Raw genomic sequence first — 22575 nt, 5'->3', positions numbered from 1 at the left:
ACTAAAAGTAAAGGTTTCTTACAGACCAAGTCCCTTGGAGGGTGAAGAACTTCATTCTGGAACATGCTTTTTGCTCACGATAGTCCAAGATTATTCTTATTAGTACCATAAACACGCACACATGAAAATCCAAGACCATAAAATATTTTTTCTCTAAATTTCTTATGTCTCTCTCTCTCTTTTTTTTTTTTTCACCTGAGAACAGCACCTACAGTTTCCTTTAAAAAGCAAAAGCAAAAGCAAAAATATATGTCTAATCTCACCAGCTGCTGGTATATCAGGTTCTTCAAGGGATTGTCTAAGATATAACACTGTCCTAACTTAAGACAGAGCAAGAAGCAAATGAAAAGCCAAAGAAAAACAAAACAAGAAGAGACCAACCTAAAAAAAGCAAATTGGACTAGTTCAGCGCTTTAGTACAAATTTGGCACTTGCTCAAAGACTCAGTATGGTGTGCAACTGATGAAGAGAAGTCCTCTCTTGAAAGGAAATGCTTGTTGGGGTTAACAGAGAGACTCCCCGCTTCCTTCCTTGCCAGCCACGCGCACAGGCACGCACACACACACACTTCTGACCCAGATTTGACAGGGAGAGGAGGAGGAGGAAGAAGAGGATGAAGAGGAGGAGGAGACAGAGGGGGGTAAAAGGAATTTTATCTTTTTTTTTTTCCTGTCAGGTGCATTACCAAAAAAAAAAAAATTATTTCTCTTTAAACTGTAGCACAAAACAACAAAACACATTCACAAGCCACTTGTTGGCACTGTGTACCTGAGTGAGAATTTCTAGAACATTGTAGAACAAACAGCCATAAAGTTTATTTGAAAAAAAAATAATAATAATAAAAGGTCAACGGGTAAGACTTCAGTGCTTGGGTATAGCAGCTGAATTACTGGCATTATTTTACCCATAGCTTATATCATTCTGTTGTTGTCGTCGTCGTCTTTGTTTCCTTTCTTCTGAGCCTTTTTTCTCCTGTTGCAGGCTGATGTCTATTAGTCAGCTGATGTCCCAACTAGTTAAGACTAACAGTTAAAGTAACAGTCAGTGTATGAGAAAGTTAATGTGCTTGGCCACTGGCAAGGATGAACCAGCTGGGGCGTTATTGATCGATCTGTTTCCTTTCCTCCCGCAGTCCCGCGTGGCGAGCGGCGGCCCCCATCAGTTGGCCTGGCCCGCCATGTGGTTTTCACTGTCACTGCCATAGTCTGCATCGGGGTCCTCCTCCTCCTCGTCGTAGTCGTCGTAGACGTCGCCGTTGGCCTCGTCGGGCTGCAGCTCCTCCTTGACGAGCGGCTCGTCGCCCTTGGGCCCGTAGGCGCCGGGCAGCGCGGGCAGGCCGGGCTCGGGGCTGCTGGACACGCTCGAGTGCTCCGAGGGCAGGTGGGGCGAGGGCATGCCCGCCATGGCGATGGCTCCCGGGTACACCACGCCCGCCGTGGCCAGCGGCAACTGCGCCTGTTGCCTGTGGGAGACAGGGCTGTTAGGGCTCGCGGAACAACGGCACCCGACACGCGACCGCCTGCCGTAACCCAGAAGGAGGTTCCATTTCTGGCTCCAATGTTCATGGGTTTCCAAAAGCGACAGTAAATTAAAGAGTGACACCTCTCCAGTGACGCTAAACTAACCAACAATCCATCAGATTTCTCCTCCTCCATAAAAATCCACAAAACAATAAATGATTTCCAGTAAGTACCTAACAGCGGCAGCTGTGCCTGTTGCCTACGGGAGACAGGGCTGTTAGGGCATGCGGAACAACGCCACCCGACACGCGACCGCCTAGGTAACCCAGAAGGAGGTTTGATTTTGGCTCCAATGTTCATGGATTTCCAAAAGAGACAGTAAATTAAAGAGTGACACCTCTCCAATGACACTAAACTAACCAACAACCCATCAGATTTCTCCTCCTCCATAAAAAACCACAAAACAATAAATGATTTCCAGTAAGTACCTAACAGCGGCAGCTGTGCCTGTTGCCTGCCGGGAGCAGAGCACTGTTAGAGGATATGAAATAAAGCGACCTGAACTTGCAACTTCCTAAGGTAAAAAAGAACAAAGTTCAACTTCTGACTCCAATATTTATGGATTTCCAAAAGCGGCAGTAAATTAAAAAGTGACACCTCTCCAATGACACTAAACTAACCAACAATCCATTGAATTTCCCCTCCTCTATAAAAAATTACAAAACAATAAATTATTTCCATTAATTACATAAAAAAAATCGTTACAAAAATATAAACATCAAATAACTAAAAAACCAAAACAACAGGAGAGAGTGCAGGGGGTTGGAATGCTGCATGGAACACAGCGGGGGCGAGCTCAACAGTGGAAACTCCTGGGCATGCACAGGAATTCTTGCACCAGCATCCGAAACTCACCGAGCCATGCTCCACAAACAAATCCAAATCAATTCCACTGATAAGAAAACTCCACCTCTGTAAGCATCTCTAGCTGTACCTGAGCTCCACAAACGAACCCAGATGAACTCCACTGACAAGAAACCCCCGCCTCTGAAAGCATCTCTAGCCATACCTGAGCTACACAGCTTCAGCTGGCCTGCCTGTGGGGGAAATGTCTTTTCAGCCTGGTGCCACCCAAAACTGAACGTGCTTGCCAGCTGTGGTCCAACTTAAACCCGCATATTTTGAAAAGCTTCCTTTTAAAAGGTCCAGCTTGCTATTGGGAGTGGACGTTGGAGCCACAGTAACCAGACACACACTGCCAACAGGAGAGAGGCAGCAGGGTCTGCACAGGACTGGGAAGGTGCTGCAGGAAAATGCCTCTGGATGAGGCGAAAGCAGAGACAACACTGACTCCACATTCCTTCAGGGAGCTGCTCACCACCAGGGAGGGGAACAGTGGGCTTTCTGGAGCCAAGATGAGTTCACAGGATGGGTCACTAAAGGCCTCCCCCTGGAAGGTGAGAGTTTCCACTGGGAGCAGCCCTTGTGAAAAGCAGACTCTCTGGAGGAAGGTGGGTAAAACTGGGAAAAGGCAGACCTAAAACGGAAGAGGGCATTACTGAAAAATAGATAAAAAGCGAGGAAACAACGTGAGCATTTGAGAAAATTTCCTACAGGATGCCTTTACACAGCGTCTAAGCCTCGGAAACCTGTCTGCAGTAATGAAAGAAGAATTATTCCAGGGCACAGAAATTCCCTTAGCATCAAGAACACTAGCTGTGTTATACCAGTGTTTGTTTCCCTGAGAAGCCTCAGAGTCCCGACAAGCCCAGAGGTTTAAAATTCACGCTGCTTTTGTTGCCTTCCTGCATGAAGTAATTCCATTGCAGTAATTCTGTTCAGTACATGCTGCACATTGTAATGTCATCAGCGGTGTGTCCATCTGCACTGAAAAGCCTTGCCACAGGAGACAGGGCAGAGTCTCTTGAGATGAACATTCTTAATTAAGAATGAAACCCTTCCCTGTTCCCCTGCCCGCCTGTGCCCTGGCTGCACAGTAAGCCTCACACAGTACAGTGATCCTGAAAGGCTCTCCTCTGCCAAGCAGCTTTAGACTTGTTTGGAATTGCTTGCTGCATTTTCAGATACTTCCTGCCTGCCATCCCAGCAAGGCCTCCCTCCACAGAGCCCCTGTTTCCACGTTTCTGAAACAACCCAAGCTGTCTCAGCTGAAGATACAGCTCTTAAAGTAGAGAGCAGATCTAATTTGCATTTTATTCTTAATTCAGGAGGAAGGCTTTTGTTTTCTGGAGTCAGCATCCCTGCAACAACATTCTGCACACTTAAACTGGTTTTAATATTTAACAATAGGAACACTTTGCACTTAAATGGTGCTTTTCAGAGTGCTTTCCAAATATTAAATAATTGAAGAATAGCATTTTTCCACCTCTCTGGGATGTCCAGCCTGGAGGATCTTGCAGCAGTCCTCAGACACTAATGTATGAGGGCTCTCAGCAGGCCATGCCTGACACGCTACCACTGAAGACGAGGACACTGAAATTGGGAACATGAAAAAATTCCCAACCCTTCCCGCTGGGATGCCTCCAGCACAGCCACAGCTGCTGCTCAACCAAGCACTTGCTGTGGTGCCAGGCAGGAGCTGGGCTGGTGTTTGGGAGTTTGCCCTAAATGACCTGTGCTGGGGGATGCAGCAGGTGTGGCACCTAAACAGGAGGGCAGGGCTGTGCCTGGTGCCTGCAGCCACGGGCCACTCTGACAGCTGCTTCCACAAAGAGTTCACCCTGGGCGTGCCCCGGTGCAAATCACCCCCAGAAACATCTTGATTTCAATGTCAGCCCTGTTTGGAAAGCTGAATTTCTGTAGGCAGAATGCTACAAGGTTAATTTTTGCCCATGATGAGGCATGCATGTTAACCAGATAAGCAGCGTTTGGGGGGCTCTGTTGCCACCTATTCTTTTTCCATAAGGCCCCCTCCTCTTTTTTAATCTCTTGATGCCAAATGTTGGCTGACTTCCCTGTGTTTGTTTCAGTGCTTACCACTGGGATCACTGGACCTGCCAGCACCACAGGGTTAAGCAGCTCAAATTTCTCTGCTGAGCAGCTTATTCTAACAATGCACACTGTAGCTGTTTAAAACACAGGCTGCTGACACTTAACAGTCACTGGATAGATGCTCTCTCTCCCCCTTATTGCTACTTCCAGCCATTAACTGAAGAGATGTGCAACCCAGTTAATACTGAAAGGATTCCAAACTCAGATGAAACAGAACACAAATTCCATTATGTCAGGGGGTCGCTCTTGTTGCTGGTTTTGAGTTTTTTTAGGATCCCTGTGTAGCTTTTAATTTTCTCACATGAATACAGAAAAATCATGGAATATTTTATTACTTTGGATTCTTTTTGATCTGTTGTAACCAACAGCAAGGAATAGCTGGAGAAGGAAAATATATGCTAGTCTTCTAGGCATATTTCATTCTAATCATATCAAACTGATCTATTAGCTGTTTATCAGAACTGGCCTTAACATTTCTGCTCAACAGAAAGCATTTAACTTGCTGGACTGTAAGACACTCCCTGGAAGGACAAATGAACAATGCAGACATGATGGGAATACTGGCATCAATCAACTGAGCCACGTCCACATCCCAGTGTGCTCAGCAGTCCTTTTGCAGACCACTTGCCACAGATCCTACTGAATGCAAGCTTCTTCTTTTGGCTTTTGGATCCCGAGGCTCTACCACAGATTCCTTCAGGTACTCTCTCTGAGGCCTCCTAATAGTTGTAAGGCTTTACTAGAAGACTTATTTCGTTAGAAATACGTTTCATTAGAAAATCCTAAAGCCTTTTTTCTTATGATCAGAGGGGAAATGGGACAGCTGGCTGAGATGTTGAGTGTAAAACAGAGCCAGCAAAAAGGTTCCCAAAGCTGCCCAACCTCCTCCCGGAACACTCTGCTGCTCTCATTGTCTGTGAGCAGCGCCTAACGCTCTCTCCAAGGAACTACAACAAAGAAGGAAGAATCCCCTGGTGCTGCTGGTTTTGGGGGGTGAGGGTGGGGAGCTGCCTACCCGACGTTGAAGTACTGCCTCATCTCCTGGCGCCGGTTGCGCATGATGGCCTTGTACTCGCCGATGCGCAGCTTCTTGCCGTCCACCAGGCACGTGCGCTTGGGCCGCGGCTTGTACTTGTAGTCGGGGTACTTCTCCAGGTGCTGCTTGCTCAGCCGGGCCTGCTCCTCGTAGTATGGCTGCTTCTCGAGGTTGGTCATAGCTTTCCAGCGAGACCCTGCCACGGGACACAGAAAATAAACAGAGATGAGATGCCGCTCATCCCCAAGGGCTGCCAGGCAGGAAACAAGTAGGTCACCCAGAAGATGGCACCCAAGGCCACTTGGCTTTGGGCTGGGAATCTGTCAGAGCTTCTAGACAGGGTTCTGCTCCTGTTTGTATCTGACTCATAAACCTCCTGGGGATGGCCAAGACGCAGAGAGAGGTGGCACTGGAAATTCTGACCCAATGTTTTACTGAAACTTATCTACCTTACAAAGCCTTTCAGGTGGGCAGTAAAACCACGATCCTGACAACAGGCAACCCCTGAAACTGTTCCCGGAAACAAGGCAGTGTGTTTTGGAGGGATGGACACACAGAGTCTGCTCTGCTGTGGCCCCACACTTCCCCTGGCCCCGTGCCTGTTCACAGCTCCTGTTCATGGAAGGCTCCACTCCATGGGCTGCTGTCTGTGACCCACAGCTGGATCAAGGCATCAGAGCTGGATATGCACAAGTCCACAGCCCAATCCTTCCTGACAAACACTGGGTCTTTCTGGCTCCCAGGGTGGCGCTCAGGAGAGGAGCCGACTGTAAATGCTCTGCAGTCAGGTACAGGAGCCTGCACAGACCCTAAAGCACTGCCTCTGAAAGCTATCAACTATCCCATGTGTGTCAGTGGGGTTTGAACTCCAGGAACAAGGGCTGGGAAACACTGTCAGCCCAAAGAGAAAGAATTTACTGTGTCGTGAAGGGAAAAGCACAGGGCTACTGGCACTCCTTTCCCAGGAGCTGCACCATGGCTTCATTGCTGGCAGCCCTGGTTTCTGACTAATATGGATATTTGACACAGGGATATAGTAAAGACTTCAGAATTGTTTTCAACTGCCTGCTGAAAGTTATAAACTTATATTTCTTAAAGGATATCAGATGGGAGCAGGAAGTAAAAGTTCTTGAATCAGTTACCCCATTTTATTTTTCCATTAAATATAGAAGTGCTTCAGGGTAAGATACATTTCAAATAACAGGAATAGTTCAAGCTGTGAAACCTGTGGCCTAAAAAGAAAACTTTAGTGGAAAATAGTCAAGTTTCCCACTGGAAAACTGTTTGAATAGTTTTTCAATGTAATGGGTTCATAATGCCATATGTCATACTTGACTTCCTCTTGTTCCTCATTTTTTATGGTCAGCTCATGCTACTCCTCAGGCTGGTCTTATCCCACTGTACCCCCAAGACTTGCAGTAGAGGGAGCACAGTTATCCTTTCCCCAGGAAAGAGAACACTTTCATTCCCTCTAGAAAGGCCCCTTCTGATCACTGACACCATTTTCCCCATGGAATCTCTATTCCATGCTGCAGTCTGTGCTTCCAGAGAGGAGCTGGTACCAGCTGCCCTCACATCCAGAGATAAGCAATGGATGAACACCGATGTCTTTGTCCTGAAAGGGGCAGCGGGCATGCCTTTCTCAGCAAACACTGCTTTGAACTCAAACCCGTGTTCTTTCACCCTGTTTACAGCATGCAGAGAACCCCAGCTAGTCCTGGAATGGGAAGGAGTTTCATGACATTGGTATCAGCTTCGGCCCAGCCCCATAACTGCCTTTTAGGGTCTGGACTGAAACTCCTGCATGTCCCCTCTAATGCCACACAGAGGAGGTGTCTGTGCCTGGGCACTGGTGCCAGGGCTCTGTGCTACACAGGGCAGCACCCCTGGCACCAGAATCCTGCTCAGCTGCTTGGGCTCCTGCACAGAAATGATTCCCAGCTTCTCCTGGCAAAGGGAGTGGCTGGAAAAATGACAGCGACTTTCCTCCTGGACTTGGGGATGAATGACACAGTGACTGTCACAACACTGCACACCAACCTGAGCGAGCTCCCTGCTCACCATCTGTGTTGGAAAGCTGTGAGTGGGTCAGGCATGCAGGGCTTTTCTCCTTGACCATGAAACAGGAGCCCATTCCCCTCCCTGGATGCATGCAAAACCACAAGCAGGGCTCCAGCACAACTCTCCCTGATGTGGTGGCCAAAGCATTTAGGGAAAAAACCCCAAATTCGAAGACTTTGCAGCACCAAGCACAGCTCCTGCCCCTCAGCTGAGCCAGGCAGCCAGAGCTGTGCCCACACAGCTGTGTGTGACTGGCAGCACATCTGGAGAGGGCAAATCTTTGAGTCAGGGCAGAAGAGAGATGCCCTCACCCCTGCCCAGACACTTGTGCTCCAGGCACACACGTGCAAGGTTCAGAGCTCTGCTCACTGCTCATTTTAAGCCAAGTTTCTCTGACAAGAATTTTCAGCTCTTTGCAATTTCAGCTCTTTGCAATGCTCTCTAACTTTCAGTGCATTAGACTGACATTTTTCCATCTGAGTACCTGGATCAGGCTGATTTTATGTTTAAAAACGTTCTCATATAGACAAACCCTTGCATAATGTATAGGTATGTGTACACATTCGTATAAACACACATATACATTCCAAGTGAATTTCTGAAGCTGGTAATTAACTTCATTTTCCCCCTAAAATCTTTACGTAGATTTCTCAGTGAAATTAATTAAAATATTTCCGAAATATCTAAACAATGCATTATTAAATTGACAGGGTCCAGCAGTCCCATTTTAGCACTTTTTTAACAATTTACTAAAAAAACCATTATCCACAAGTTTAAGTTGCAATGAACAGATGGATGACAAACGTATGCACAGATGAATTTAGTGACAAATCCGTGTATCTCATTTTTATGCTCAAAACATAATACCACAGTGTCAAACATAATCCCTAGAGAATTCTAGTGCTGGGAAGGGCACCTCCTCTCATTTTACTGTAAAAATGACCCTCGATTGGTAGAACTCAATCCAAGTTACTCTGTGTGACAACAAGCTCTGTGACCTCAACGTGGAGCAGTGCTGCTGGAAAAATGGGAAGGAGAAATTGTGGCTTTCTAATAAGGACACTCTAATACCTGGCTGAACTGTGAGCTCTAATTGGTCACCCTGTGCCAGCTAACAGACAGCTCCCTGCTGGCTTCAAAAGCCTGGCCTTTTGCAGCTGAGGGAAGAACTTTGTAATCTTTCTGCCAAGAAGGAAGATGCCAGGACATCCCTCTCTATTGCACACGTAGAATGAGAAAAAAAAAAAATCAAATGTGATGCTGTAAAGAAATAGAAACATCATCTTTCACTGTCTCAGACCTTGCTTTTCCCCATATCTGGCAGCAAAACAGAGAGTTTGGAGTCAGCTATACTGTCTGTCACCTCAACAGGATCTGTAATGAATTTGCACATTTTACTCCAACTACTGTATATCTAATCAGAAAAAGATGTCTCCATATCTCCCTGATCTAGCGCCAAATAGTAAAAGGTGATTCCTTATGTTAACAATTTCAGCAGAATGGCTTATTAAAACCAGATTTTAGGGTATTATAAAATGCTTAGAAGCCCTTTAAAATGTCAACCAGGATCCCCAGAGACTGCGTAAAATGTCAGCCCAGCTCAAGAGCCTGTTTTAAGCAGAATGAATTAGCAGCGTGCTGTCGGAGGTGGTTATCCCAAACAATCAGTTAAGAGGGAAAACATCAAGCTCTCTTTGTACTTTCTATATGAAAAGGGCCATTCAAGAATGATCTTGTAGATTTCTGAGGCTGATTACTTAAAAACAGGTTTAACCAGGTCTACTCTCAATTTAGAAACAGACCAAAACTATTACTGCCGTGTCCTCCGGCTAATCACATCATACACCTCTGACCAGTATAATCACTTTTAACCAGTATAAGGTTCTATTGCCATCAACATAACCAATTTAGCCTTCTAATCCTGTTCCCATAACTAATCTAATCATCTCCTACCACCCTTTAAATCATGGGTTAATATCATCACATCTGCCATCCGTGGCAATACATTTTGCTTCTCCAACCAATTTATCTCATTTCCACATGCCCCCTGCTAACTTTTCATAATACCACTCTAATCAGGGGAAGCCTCAAACCTCTGACCAGTCTAAACCTGGCATATTTACCAGCCCTGCAGCTGGTTAATGCTGCCATCAGAACTGCACTTCATCTCTTGAGCAGCCTGCAAAACCAGTGAGATCTGCAGCACAGGTAAACACATTCCCTGCTTAGCTACTGGACTGAGGGATGCTTAGGTCCTGTAGCTGTCTTTATTTGTAAAAATACAATCTCTCTAATTTGGTCATAGATGTATTATTTTTCTGCTGAGAAGTAATTCACTGGCCTCAGTGAGCCTCACTAGTCACCTACTGCATCATCCAGCACAGCACAGAGGAGTAACTTTGGACAAAACATGGTCCTGAGAATCTGATCACATCTGACCCGTTGGAAGAACTGGCATGAGTTCAGCAGATGATGCTCAAGACAAATATTGATCAGGATGTGAAGAGCAGATAATATGGAAATCACAGTTTAAAAAAAACTTTTTTCAATGTACAAAGAATGAAGAACCACCCACTGTAGCAGAAGATCTGGTTCAAGAACCTGAATGCGCACAAGTCCGTGGGGCCTGCTGAGAGACACCTGCAGGGCCTGAGGGAACTGAGAGATGAACTGGCTAAGCCACTGTCCATCTAGTGGAGAAGCTCTGGCAGCCTGGTGAGCTTACTGCTCTCTGGAAAGGGAGAACACAACCCCCGTGTCTAAAAAGGAAAACCTAGGAACTGCAGGCTACTCCATCTCTGCTCCGTGCACGGCAAAACCACCACCCCAATCCCCATAATTCCAGAGAATACTCCAGGCTGCGGTTAACCCACCCTGCTGGGCAGCACAGAGGAAGCTCCCACCGCTGTTCTTGCTGCGGCAACTGAGGGACAAGAGAGAAAGAAGAACTTCTGCTCGGTCAGGATCTCCCCAGCTGGCTCTTACCTAGGATCTTGCTGATGTTGGAGTTGTGCATGTCGGGGAAGGCCTGCAGGATCTTCCTGCGCTCGTCCTTGGCCCACACCATGAAGGCGTTCATGGGGCGCTTGATGTGCGGCTCGTTGCTGCCGCGGCCGCGCGACTCCCGGTAGATGCGCGACTCCGAGACCCCCGCGCTGCCTGCAAGGCAAGGACAGGGCTCCGTGGGGTGCGGCACGGCTCCCGTGCCACGGCACCCGCCGGGGCTGCACGCTGCGGGGCCGGCACGCACCGCCGGCCGAGGTTAGCACACTGCGGAGTGCCCGCTTCAGTCGTTCTGTTCATTCAGTCACACGCCCGATAAGGAGCTTTCACTGCTTTTAAATACAAAGTATTACACAGCCTTTCTATGCCACCTTTTACTGCTTAATTACAGAAACCAAATATGTACTTATTAATGCAGGTTCACTTTCTATTTTCATCCTTTCTTGCTTACAGAATGCTGGTCATATTATGTCACCTTTCTTCGCCTTTTCTGTGACAGAAAAGGTGTGATAGATGGCAACACTGGGCATCTCTTCTTAAGCAATTCTCTAACTAGCAAATGGATATTTGCATACTGGCCTGTTTTTGTGCTTACATCTCCTTAACAATATATGCAATAGCAGAGAAACAAATAAACATTGTGCTCACTCCATCAAACCAATAAAGCCCCCACAGATGCAGAGCACACAGCACTTATGGAGGATCAGGTCTACACTTGATGGCTTCCCTGTGTGATCACACTTACCCCACACATACATGCCTCCTTTAGTCCCTTTTATTATCAGAAATACATTTTTGGTCCCACCTTGAGACCTTCAGTGGACAGAGGGATGGTTAAAAATCATCTCCATACTTAAAACACGCCATGATGAATCACTTCCTCCTGCCTCGTTTCATAGCCACTTATTGCTAACAGCTCGCACTCCTCATGGCCTTCCAAAGCACTGGACTCTCCCTCAGATCCCATTCACACACACACACAAAGCTGGAAATCAGGAAAAGCCATTGGTACTGACCATCAGAATCTCCACTCATGTTGAAATCCATCATTGCGTGGCTGAACTTCCCATCTTCACTCTGCTTTACTGCCAGCTGCTGGGTCAGGGTCTCCAGTGTGGTTTTGTCCTATATGGGCAGGATGACAGGATGTGGATCAGGAAAATAATTAAATATTATAACTCCAAAGTTTGGACATTATTTAGGAGGTTTATAGGGAAGCTAGATAACTGTACACAAGAGTTTACTGAGCCATGTATCGAAGAATAAATAACAATGCTTTTTCTGGAAGAGTTACAGACTCTACCATCAAGTCCTTTTCAAAACTTGCTCATTAGCTGCTGATAAGCAAACTCCATAGTGTTGAAAAGATTGGCTTAGTTAGGCATGATAAAACTGGCTGCACATCTGAAGAATACTTCAACTCTCTGTGTTCCTGGGACTGCAGAGCTGGCCTGAAGTTTAGGTGACACATGCTCTTTTGCAATGCATTTACTGTAGCACTCTATTTCTAGCCTGCAATCCAAGTGCAGACATGGATGGCTTTGCTCTGTTTCTTTTTTAAAAGGCAGTATTTTAGGAAGCAGCCCATAGGGCAAGAAAAAACACCCTACAGTTCAAACTGACTCAGACCTTGGGAAAGGTTCAGCCTGAATTCAGCATGATCTTGGGCAGCAGTTTGTGTTCTTGTCCAGACTGTTCTGTCCAACCCCACTCACACCCCGTCCATCACTCATCTGGTCAGCTCCAACTGTGAACCCTGGATTGCAACAGGCTGCTGTGTGCTGCCAACTCATCTGTCTACAGCCTGCCAGAACAACACGCTGGGGCAATTCATTCCAACGTCCTCTTCCAAACACCTCTCTTCCCCCAGAATTGTTTGACTTTACAAACACAAAGGTGTTCCATTTTCCAACTGTTTTTGTTTTCCCAATGACTTCTGCTCATGAGCACTCTTTCTTCCTGACAATCATATGTTTAAAAATAAGTCTTTCAGGGAAGCAATACTAACATTTCAAAATCTCAGGCACCGTGCCTTTTGCAAAGCTAAGAAAATGAAATGATGTGGCATGATAATGAAGTGGCTCCAGTCAAAAAAATTCTTTTGAGCTTCTTCCTGAAAGAAAAGATTTCTGCTTCCTTTTTCTATTCTACTCCTGTTGGCTGTAAGAGATCAATAAACTAAAAAAACTTTCAGTTTCCACATGGCAACTGTTTCATGTAGCCTAATAATGTCACTGGGATGTGGTACACAGGAAAACAGAAAAGAGAACAATGCAAATACAGAAATGCTTCCTGCAAAGTGATGTCCCTGCATCTGCAATTCAAAGAATGGTTCAAATTCATGTAAGTCACTGCACAAAGGTTTTCTCAGGAAGAGTCAGAAACAAGGCTAATCTGCTCCACTTTGTATTTTCAGAGTTTAGGGAACAGGAGGTTAACTTTCCTATTCCTCACATTCATTTTCACTACAAATCCCTTTCACACTCCTGGTGCTTTGTCTACACCCTGACACTTCAGCATGGAAAGCAATCAAGAGGAGTTCTCCTCTTGGTTTTTGCAGGAAAAGCTCCTGCAGCACACTCAGCCTATCCCAAGCAGAAGGGTTTCCATAACACTACCAGGCACAGCAGATCCAGAAAGCTTGGAGAACCTTCAAATTAGCACCTGAACTAGTCAGGCATTTAGCTTCACCAAACTCTTTGATCCACTGTTTTTAACTCAGCTCTCATTTCCAAAGCAGCATGTCAGAAGTCAAAAAGTCAGGACTAAGGTGACTTTGTATTTCTTCCAAATTGATTGCAGATATATAATGGAAGTCAACAGTTTTTCCTCAGAAAAAAAAAATCTATTTACTGTCAACTTCATAATGCTAGAGTTCAAAAATTTTCATGTCAGGAATTAAAATGTCAGGAATCATTTTAAAACAGTGGCACCAAGCTAGAATTAAAAGAACATTTTCTCTTGTTGCTGCATTATGGGGGAGGGGAGTTACTCTGCTGCAGACTTTTTTTGAGGCACCTTTTGGAAAAACAGGGCTGAGAGCGCACAGGGCATGGGCTGAGCCTTCTTCTTCAGGCAGGAAATGCAGCTCTGGGAGGCAGAGGCAGTTCCACCACCAGCACACTCTGGGGACACCTCTGGACAGTGCCCAGCTCAGGGGACACTCTGGAATGTTCCTGCAAGGCACAGCCAGGCAGGGCTCTGTGAGAGCCTGACCCTGCTCTGAGCCTGAGCCTGGTCTGAGCCTGAGCCTGCTCTGAGCCTGAGCCTGGTCTGAGCCTGACCCTGGTCTGAGCCTGACCTAGCCCAGCTTGGGCTCCGTGAGAGCCTGAGCCTGGTCTGAGCCTGACCCTGGACAGAGCCTGAGCCTGGTCTGAGCCTGACCTAGCCCAGCTTGGGCTCTGTGAGAGCCTGACCCTGGTCTGAGCCTGACCCTGGCCTGAGCCTGAGCCTGCTCTGAGCCTGACCTAGCCCAGCTTGGGCTCCTTGAGAGCCTGACCCTGGTCAGAGCCTGACCCTGGTCTGAGCCTGACCCTGGTCTGAGCCTGACCTAGCCCAGCTCTGGCTCCTTGGTCAGAGCCTGACCTAGCCCAGCTCTGGCTCCTTGGTCAGAGCCTGACTCAGCTTGTGAGACAAGCAATTCTAAAAATCAGACAGCACAAAGCAGCAAGAACAAACAGCAAGGAGCAGTCCTGTCCTTCCAGGAGAAGAAACACAGCCATCTCTTGCTAAACATGAAGGGATTCCAAATTTCTGGATTTTGTATCAGGTCTCAGAAGGCTGAAAGACATTTTATTAGTGTTTTATTTCTTTATGAAGGGCTTCCCAATCATCATTTCTATTGGATTGTAGGAGAGACTCTCTGGAGGGGCAGCAAGAGCTCTGTTGACTGGATCATTTAAAATTCTAATGGGTAAACCAGAGAAGATAATACTGTAGAGAGCATTCATTTTCAAAATAGCCCAGTTGTTCAAAGTATAACCAGAGAGGTTTCATCAACAGCCACAATGTGATGAGAAATTTCTAAAACTTTATTAATCAGCGAAATTAACCTGCCACAGAAGACTGATCTGTACCACAACTCCTAGAAATGCTCTAATTATATTTAAAAGAACAAAAACACATACACACATGGAGTATGTCATGTGAAAAAAAATATAAGAAATGACTAAGCACCACAAGTCAGACTCAGTTTTGTGGTCAGCTGCAAAAGTTACTTGGCTCTCTGTCATGGATAGCTGTCGTAGTTTAACAAAACATTGATCTAAAAATGACAAGAACTTGGTTGCAGTCTCTTTCATAGAAGAAACATAAAACAAGAAGAGTCAAAACATATGTAGAACAGCCTGATCCTGTTTGCCAGAACTCCTCCCACTACTAGATGAAAGTGAAGCAAGCCCTTGGAAGGTCTGAGAAACAAAAACATCCTGCTGGCTTTGCCTCCTGCCCTCCCTGCTCCCCCAGCACTGCTTGGGGGGCACTGGGACCATCCCTGGGGGGCTGCAGGGCTGGGGGGCACTGGGACCATCCCTCACCTCCATCCCTCACCTCCATCCCTCACCTCCATCCCTCACCTCCATCCCTGGGGCACTGCAGGGTCCCTGCAGGGCTCGGGGGCACTGGGACCATCCCTCCCTCCATCCCAGGGCACAGCTGGCAGCAGTGAGGGCTGTGCCCAGCCTCTGCACAGGATGGATTATCTGCAGGGCAGGCTCTGCTCCTGCCCAGGAATGCCATGGTGCCCCACAGCAGGCACCGTGCCCACTGCCCAAGCCTGGCCATGGCCCTGCCACACCTCTGACTGCTCCTAGAGGATTTCCAGCTTCTTTCAGAGGGATCTTTGACTTGGATTTGGGTTTTTCTGCGTCTCCAAGTGTTCTTCACTCATCGCTGAATTACCCACAAAATTTCACAAAGAAAGGCAGGATTACTAACTGCTCACCAGAAGGGAAACTGAGCCACATTTTATGGGACTTGACAAAGGTTCCTTAGTAAGGCTGATAAATGTTTTAGTAACTGAAATTAGCACTCCTGAATCTTCCACAAAAATTACCATCTCAAGCCTGTAATTTCTTTCTGAGTGTGGAATTGTGGCTCTTGCTGATGGCACATGGTACCAAGGAAAGCAAAATAAAAAAAAGCAGTTATAGATCCACCACTGCAATGGACCTTGCTTAAGCAACGCCTGCAGGGCTGTAAAACTCATAAAAAGCACATGCATAAATGATAAAATAGAGTGAGACTTTCAAATGTTGACTCAGTAATTGTTAAACCCCTTCTGGCTGCACAATTTTATAGTCTTCTACTGTAGTAATGAAAATGCAAGAAACAACAAAGAAGGGGTTCAGCCTTCCAATTATATAAACTCTGTGGACCACCAAAGAAGATGAAAGATTATTTAGAATGTCACAGCAAGTTATCATTTGGGAGATTTTTTGTTGTTGCATCAAAGTTGAGTATGAAGAAACAATGCATTCACCACCCCCTCAGCTCTTTCAATCTTGCTTATCCAAGATCTCTATTTTTCATGGAATAATCCACCCACAGAATCTAAAAGCAGCATTAGAAACAAGAAAATAAAAGAACAGCCTTTATATGTGGCTCTTCCTGATTTTATGGTACTCCTTTCAAACTGATGACAGGCAGTGTAAGTTGGGGCTACATCAGCTGGAGCCATACCTGTTGGTTTACAGCACTTGTTAAAAGCCACATTGCTCCAACAGTGCCCAGAAAGCACTGCCTGATCTGCAGTGCACATGAAGGGTCACCAGGCTCAGCACAGAGCTGGTGTTACAGGGGGTTACAGGGACAGCTCAGAATGCCCATGAAGAGCTGGAGATTTAACCACTGCTCTCTCAGGAACACACACCTGTTTCACAGAGAGAACCTGCTCAAACCACACAGCCATTTCTCCTTGGGGGGCACTGTGGACACAGGGCTGCAGGTTCTAGGGGTTCTCAAGTCAGTATCTTTAAAAGCACCGAAGGCATGCAGAGCCCACTGAAATGAAAAGAGGAAAGTCCTCAATAACCTGGCAAGGGTCAGGCCCCTAAGGTGTTTTTTTTTTGTGTTTTGTTTTTTTCTTTTATTAATTCTTTGTTTGAGAAAGAATGAAAGAATGACTTCATTCATAAAGTGCATTATTTGGCTTGGAAGGAAAGGGATGGGAAGCAGCAATTCTAGAGGACACCGAGGTCCTGCTTCTCCCTGGTCATGCTCTCTGGGAGACAGAGCCAGCCAGGACTTTCACATGGAAATGCACCCAGGGCTGGCCCAGCCCATGATTCTGAGGAAGGAATACAAAGGAAAAGGAATGAAAGCAGAAGGCTGAGACGCTGTTTCCTTCTCAGGAAAGTTGTTGGAGCTCGGGCAGGGGCACTGACCTCGAGCAGATCCAGCTGTAATCTGCTGACTGCAAATAGGTTAAGAGTTCCCTGACCCAATTTCTCCTCCAGACTGCTCCTTGGGCTGACATGGCCTGTAACTAACGCTCTGTGAATTGCTCAGCCACTGCACCTTAATTTCCTGAACTCCACGGCACGGAGACAGCGATGCTTTCCCATCACTGTGAGGAGGGCTGAGGTCTCTGGATGAAATGTGCCATGGAAATGTCAACCAGGGGCTCCCCAGCCAGTCAGACAGCTGGTACAGCTGATCAGCCTGCGAAGGAAACGTCAGCTGGGGGACAGGGGGGCACACTGAAATGAAACCAGAGGAAAATCACAACCCACACAGGATTTCCTGGGAAGGAGGGTCTGCATGCATGCAAAGAGAAAGCAAGAACACAGACTCTGCTTTCCTGGCAACTGTGTCACAAACAATGGGTGACTCAGCCACACAGCAGCAACACAGCCATTACAGAATACTTTCTCCCCATTTCTCCCTAGAAGGAACCCAAATGCTGGAGGTACTCAAATGCTGAAGGCTGCTGTACCTCTGCTCACACTTCTTCCAGCCCTGCTGAGCAGGTCAGGCTGACCCTCTGGACCCAAATGGACACAACTCACAGCAGAACCTGGTCCAGCCTCTGTTACACTGGAGAGAGGTGCTGCACTGGTGTGAGTCCAGTGTGAAAGCTCCAGTGACTCGGGACATGTGATCACATGAAAATAATAAAAAACCTCAGGAAGTAATAAGATCTCATGGCTGTGGGGCACAGCTTAGAACTTAAACCCAAGGACCCCAAAAGCTCCAGAGTCGTAACAAGGACTCCACGTCACTGCTGTGGTTTTACTTTCAGGAGGAAGTTGATCCATCTTTATTGGGTTTCATAAAACAAGAGCATAAACAGCTGCAGTCCTCCCCGACCCACACTGGGCTGTGAACGCTCCCAACCTCTGTCCCTTGGAGTGAAGCAAGTGTGAATTCCCATCTGGACCTCAGCACCTACCTGGGCCAGGGCTGTCCCCCTGCCTCTCTGCCTGCTGCTCCCCTGAGCCTCAGCTGCACTTCCACACACACAGAGCCACGGGCAGAACCCATCCCTCCCTCTGCAGCCTTTGTTTGTTATCAGCCAGCCCTGCCCATGCATCCCTGCCACCACAAGGCACCAAGGGCGCCCATAAATACCCACAGCTCGTCTCTGAAAAATGGAGCTGGGCATTTAATAAATGATGGTCAATCAGGAGGGGGAAAAAAGCAGTGTTTTAAAATGAAGAGCTAAAATCTTTGGGGGAAGGAAAGAGCCCTCCCTGCAGAATCTCTCCCTCTCGTGCGTAGGCACTTGCTAACTGAGAGTAGTGGCACTGTGACAAAAGCAGCCAAACCAAAGGCAGGCTCTGCTAAAGGAAAAGGGGGAGGGGAGTTCTTCCACTGGCCATCTGTGAAAACAAGGCATGTGGCCATTAAATGCAGAGGCTGTAAATATAAATATACACAAGCTCCACAAAGCAAATGGCAAAAAAAAAAAAAAAAGAAAAAAAAAAAGGAGGGAGGAAGGGGAAGGGGACAGATAATAAGTGGATAAACTTTCAGGTGAAGTAAATCAAAATGTTCATTGCTTTGTGTTGGGCAAAACCAATTTTGATCTTTGCAGTGTGCAAGCCTGCCCTGTGTTTTTTAAATTCAATTTGTGCAAAGTTTCAGGAGAAATGGCGGTGGGTGCAGCAGCCCTGTTGAACAGGATCCCTTGGCCATGCACGGCCCTGCTGGGGCTGCTGACTGAAGTCTGGCACCCCGGTGATGGTGGGTGATGGCACGATACCTGCTCGGCTCGTGACACTCTGAAAACTCAGCGCTGTGCGCTGACAGCAGGGACAGAGAGGGCTGCAATCCCACACGAGGATTCCTGCGGGGTGAGAGCCCCAGAGAACGAACTCAGAGAGCAGGCAGAGGGTGCTGGGGGTGCAGGGCACAGTGGCAGTCTGCAGGCACAGCCTGGTGCCACAGCGCAGAGGGAGCCTGCAGGGAACAGGACAGCGCTGCGCGGAGCAGCTCTGCTGGGGCTGCCAGGCCAGGCAGCACCGCGGGCTGCAAGCTGCATCCAGGGCTTGCAGGGAGAAGTGTGTGTAATATCTGTGCCTGACACAGCCTCTGCTAGTCGTGCAGAATGCTGAAGTCAAATTTTCCAGTAAAATACGACAGAAATGATGAACCTGGGCAGGTTTCAACTCCCGCAAAGGGATCTGGCGTATGATGTGAGCACTGTGCCTCTGGGGTAATTTTCAGTGGGTTTCTCCTGCTTGCACCAGGTCCCACTTTCAATCATCACAACTTCCTCAGCCTAGCCTGACCCACGGCCTCTCAGTGTCTGCAGCAAGCCCAGGGTTTGTCTGTGGTGCCAACCCTTCTCTCTTCTTCTCCTGCCTGCCCTTCTGTCCTGCCATTTTCTCTTGACTTTCTGGTTCAAATCTAACCATTAGGGGAAGGAAAAAAAGTTCTTGAAGCAAAATTCTCTACTGCAAGAAAAATTTAAATGTCATGTGTTAAACCAGCTGCTCCGTGTGTGTTCAGCAAAGTGAGCTCCAGTGTTTCATTGCTCAAAGGCAGCAGGAGCTGCAGGTTTGAGATCCTTAATATTGCCCTTCTTCCCAAGGGGAGAGCAGGGCCAAAATCCACTTCAGCTCAGCAGATCCCAGCGGTTTCCTAAGAGTTAACTGTGCTCTCCCCATCCATCAGGCAGCCAGCGAGGCATCAGAGGGATGATGGATGTAAAATTATTGCAGGGCTGCCACCCGATGTACTTCCTGCCATTTGTAACCCACGCTGGAACCGACACACTTTTTTCATTATTAAACATCCACATTAAGTCAACATTGGTCACTGTCATCCCACGTTTGGCACTTTCTTAAGGGGAAGAGGGAGAGCTGGGGGTGGGAGTGGGGAGGATGGAGGGAGGAGGGGGGATTGGGAACGGGAGGAAAGGCATCCTGAACCCCGTGCTCCATAAGCATGAGTAATGGCTCCGGCTCTCAGTGCTGCAGTAAATATTGCTACAAACAGCCCTTTAGTCACAGGCCAGCAGACAAGTCCCTGTCAGAGCCTTTTAAAAGGACACACTGCAAGCAGGGACAGGGAGAACTCAGTGCAGGTTCAGCCCAGCAAGGGAAGGGAAGGGAAGGGGGGTACTGGGATGCACTCAGCTGGGAGCACAGCTCCATCCCTGCACACCAGCGAGGCTCCCGGGGCTGGCTGTCCTCACACAGCTGGCCAGCACCCAGCAAGCAGTGACAAGGAGCAGGAGGTGCTGCCTGTGTGCCCTGCTGCTCCTCTGTGCCAGGGTACACCCCTGAGCCCGGAGCAGCGGGGATCCCTGTGAGCCTGGCCATGCGCAGCTCTGGGTGCAGAGTGGGGTCAGGCTGGGTGCACACACACCCTGCTGGCCCTTGGTGCTTGTGTGCACCTCCCTGGCTGTTCTGGGGCTGAACTGAGAGACCAGAGCAGTGACAAGGAGCAGGAGGTGCTGCCTGTGTGCCCTGATGCTCCTCTGTACACCCTGAGCCCGGAGCAGTGGGGATCCCTGTGAGCCTGGCCATGTGCAGCTCTGGGTGCAGAGTGGGGTCAGGCTGGGTGCACACACACCCTGCTGGCCCTTGGGGCTTGTGTCCACCTCCCTGGCTGTTCTGGGGCTGAACAGCAGCCAGAGCTCCCTGGCTGACACTGCCTGTTGTGCTGTTTACCCCAGGTAACACTGTTTATGTATCAAGCTATAATTAACTGTAGATGACAATTACAAATAAAGCTATGCTCTCGGGTTTCCAAGAAACCACAAAAACACACTCTTCTCATTTATACAAGGAAATGTTTCCAAGAAAAGTAATGTAAAAATATGTTTTACTGCATTTGCAATTAAAATAGGTCTTAGTAAAATCCGTGTTCATACTGATGCTCAAAGTTTTTACTGTAATCCTCTGAAAATCAAATCCGTCAAGATGGTCCAAGTTGGATGCCCAAAAAGTGACTCACCCAAATCATCTTAGCCATTTTAAAAAGTCTTTTCTTATGTATGACTCCTTTTATATAGTTTGTCTGTATTTCCACAAAAATCCTGTCTGACTCCTGCCTCAGCTGGCATGTCTGTCTGTCCACAGGGATCAGCCCCTCTGGGAACATGAGAAAGAAAACAGGACACATCTGAAGAGCCCAAAGAGCTTCAACAGAGACTCCCAAAGAAGATTTCCAGCCCCTAGCCTGCCCAGCTACCCCTGGCAGACAAATCCCCACCAGGACTCTCCCAAAAGACTGGGAATGTCACTGAGCCCCCTTGCACTGGAAGGCTGCAGAAGCAATTCCTGCAATAAAGAGCTCAACAGGGAATCACAGGCCTCCAAAAGTACACTACCCCCTGCAACAAAGAAGGGAGAAAAACTGGGATAGCCCCAGATGAGTGTTTGTTACCTATAAATACTAATGTGCATCTCCAAGTACTAATATGCCCAGGGATATATAGATATACATTGGGATAAAATAGAATAATTACATCTTAATTCCATCCCCCATCTCCCATTCTCTGGTCAGGAAGCAAAAGTGACAGACACGATGTCTCCAAAGTTCAGGGGCTGCCACTTAGTCCTGTGGTGGGACCTTGAGCTGCTCCAAAGGGAAACTGCAGCACTATTTCTTGCCAACCAAATTCCCAACCATCTCTGACAACAGAGAAAATCAGAATAAACTTTAATTAAAATTAAAAACTCGTTTTCTCTCAAATCTTGCTCTTAGTAAGAAAAGCTTAATGTCCTAGAGGAAAAATACACAAACTTTAGAGGAGTTGGATTGTTTGTCTGGAGATGAACTTCACATATTAAAATAAATCACAGAATCAATTAGGTTGGAAAACATTTCTGAGATCATCGAGTTCAAATCAGTGAGCCCCAATAAAGGTCTGGCATTAATTGCATCAAAAACCCCAAAGCCTAGAGTTGCTTTAGAAAAATTCTCTATTGAGCAAACCATTTTTTCTTCCTGCTACCTTGTAAAAGAACCCCTGTCTGCCCTCCACGAGCCTAGCAGGAGGTATGAATTAGAGAGGAAAATAAACTTCAACTGAGGTTGAGGGTGTGAAGTGAAAACAGAAGGAATAAGGAGAATCCCAAGAATAGGAAAGTAACAGAATAAAGTGAATGCAGATGGTTCCACTCCTGTTACTTAATCAAAAGGCTGTGCAGAGTCACTAGAGCCAGCATAAAGTCATGTGTTAGAACAACAGCTGATCTGTATTAAAGAAGATTAACTGGCAATGCCATGGTGGAGGGCCTGGGATTATTTTATGTGCTTCCATTGCCGAACAAGCCGTCAGCACAATTACTGCCCTCCGATGTGAATGACTGATCTGTAACCACAGCTAAACAGCATGCTGCTTAGGGGCCTGGGTGCTTCATGAAGATGAATTTCCATACCATCAAAGTGCTTTTAATGGGCTTCCTGATCCAACCACAAGGCCTGCTTTGCAAGTATATAGAACTCAGGATGAAGGCTTCCTGTCCAAAAGGATTTGGTCGGTTGTCACTTGACAATTCCCAGCCAGCACAAGGGAGGAGAGGGGGGAGATAGGTAGAGTTGTCTCTG

At 47.2% G+C, this 22575-nt stretch overlaps 1 protein-coding gene across 5 annotated transcripts in view; it reads right to left on the bottom strand.

Annotated features, from left to right (window-relative positions):
* Positions 1–923: 923 nt before the first annotated feature.
* The window catches only part of SOX5 (SRY-box transcription factor 5), a gene marked incomplete at its 5' end in the record, with an annotated part of 282823 nt that continues 261171 nt past the window's right edge, over positions 924–22575 (bottom strand). For 4 of the 5 annotated variants that reach the window (XM_084206503.1, XM_084206502.1, XM_084206504.1 and 1 more), the window contains 4 exons: positions 924–1462; positions 5488–5704; positions 10555–10724; positions 11585–11697. In XM_084206503.1, the coding sequence (XP_084062629.1) occupies positions 1159–1462; positions 5488–5704; positions 10555–10724; positions 11585–11697 (804 nt within the window). In that variant the 3' untranslated portion in view covers positions 924–1158. Of the gene's footprint in view, positions 1463–5487; positions 5705–10554; positions 10729–11584; positions 11698–22575 lie in introns of all 5 variants that reach the window. The other variant, XM_084206506.1, reaches the window with a different exon arrangement.

This window comes from Fringilla coelebs (genome assembly GCF_963513975.1).
Source record: "Fringilla coelebs genome assembly, chromosome: 5".
In the NCBI taxonomy this organism is placed as follows: Eukaryota; Metazoa; Chordata; class Aves; order Passeriformes; family Fringillidae; genus Fringilla; species Fringilla coelebs.
This window is presented reverse-complemented; position numbering and strand designations above follow the sequence as displayed.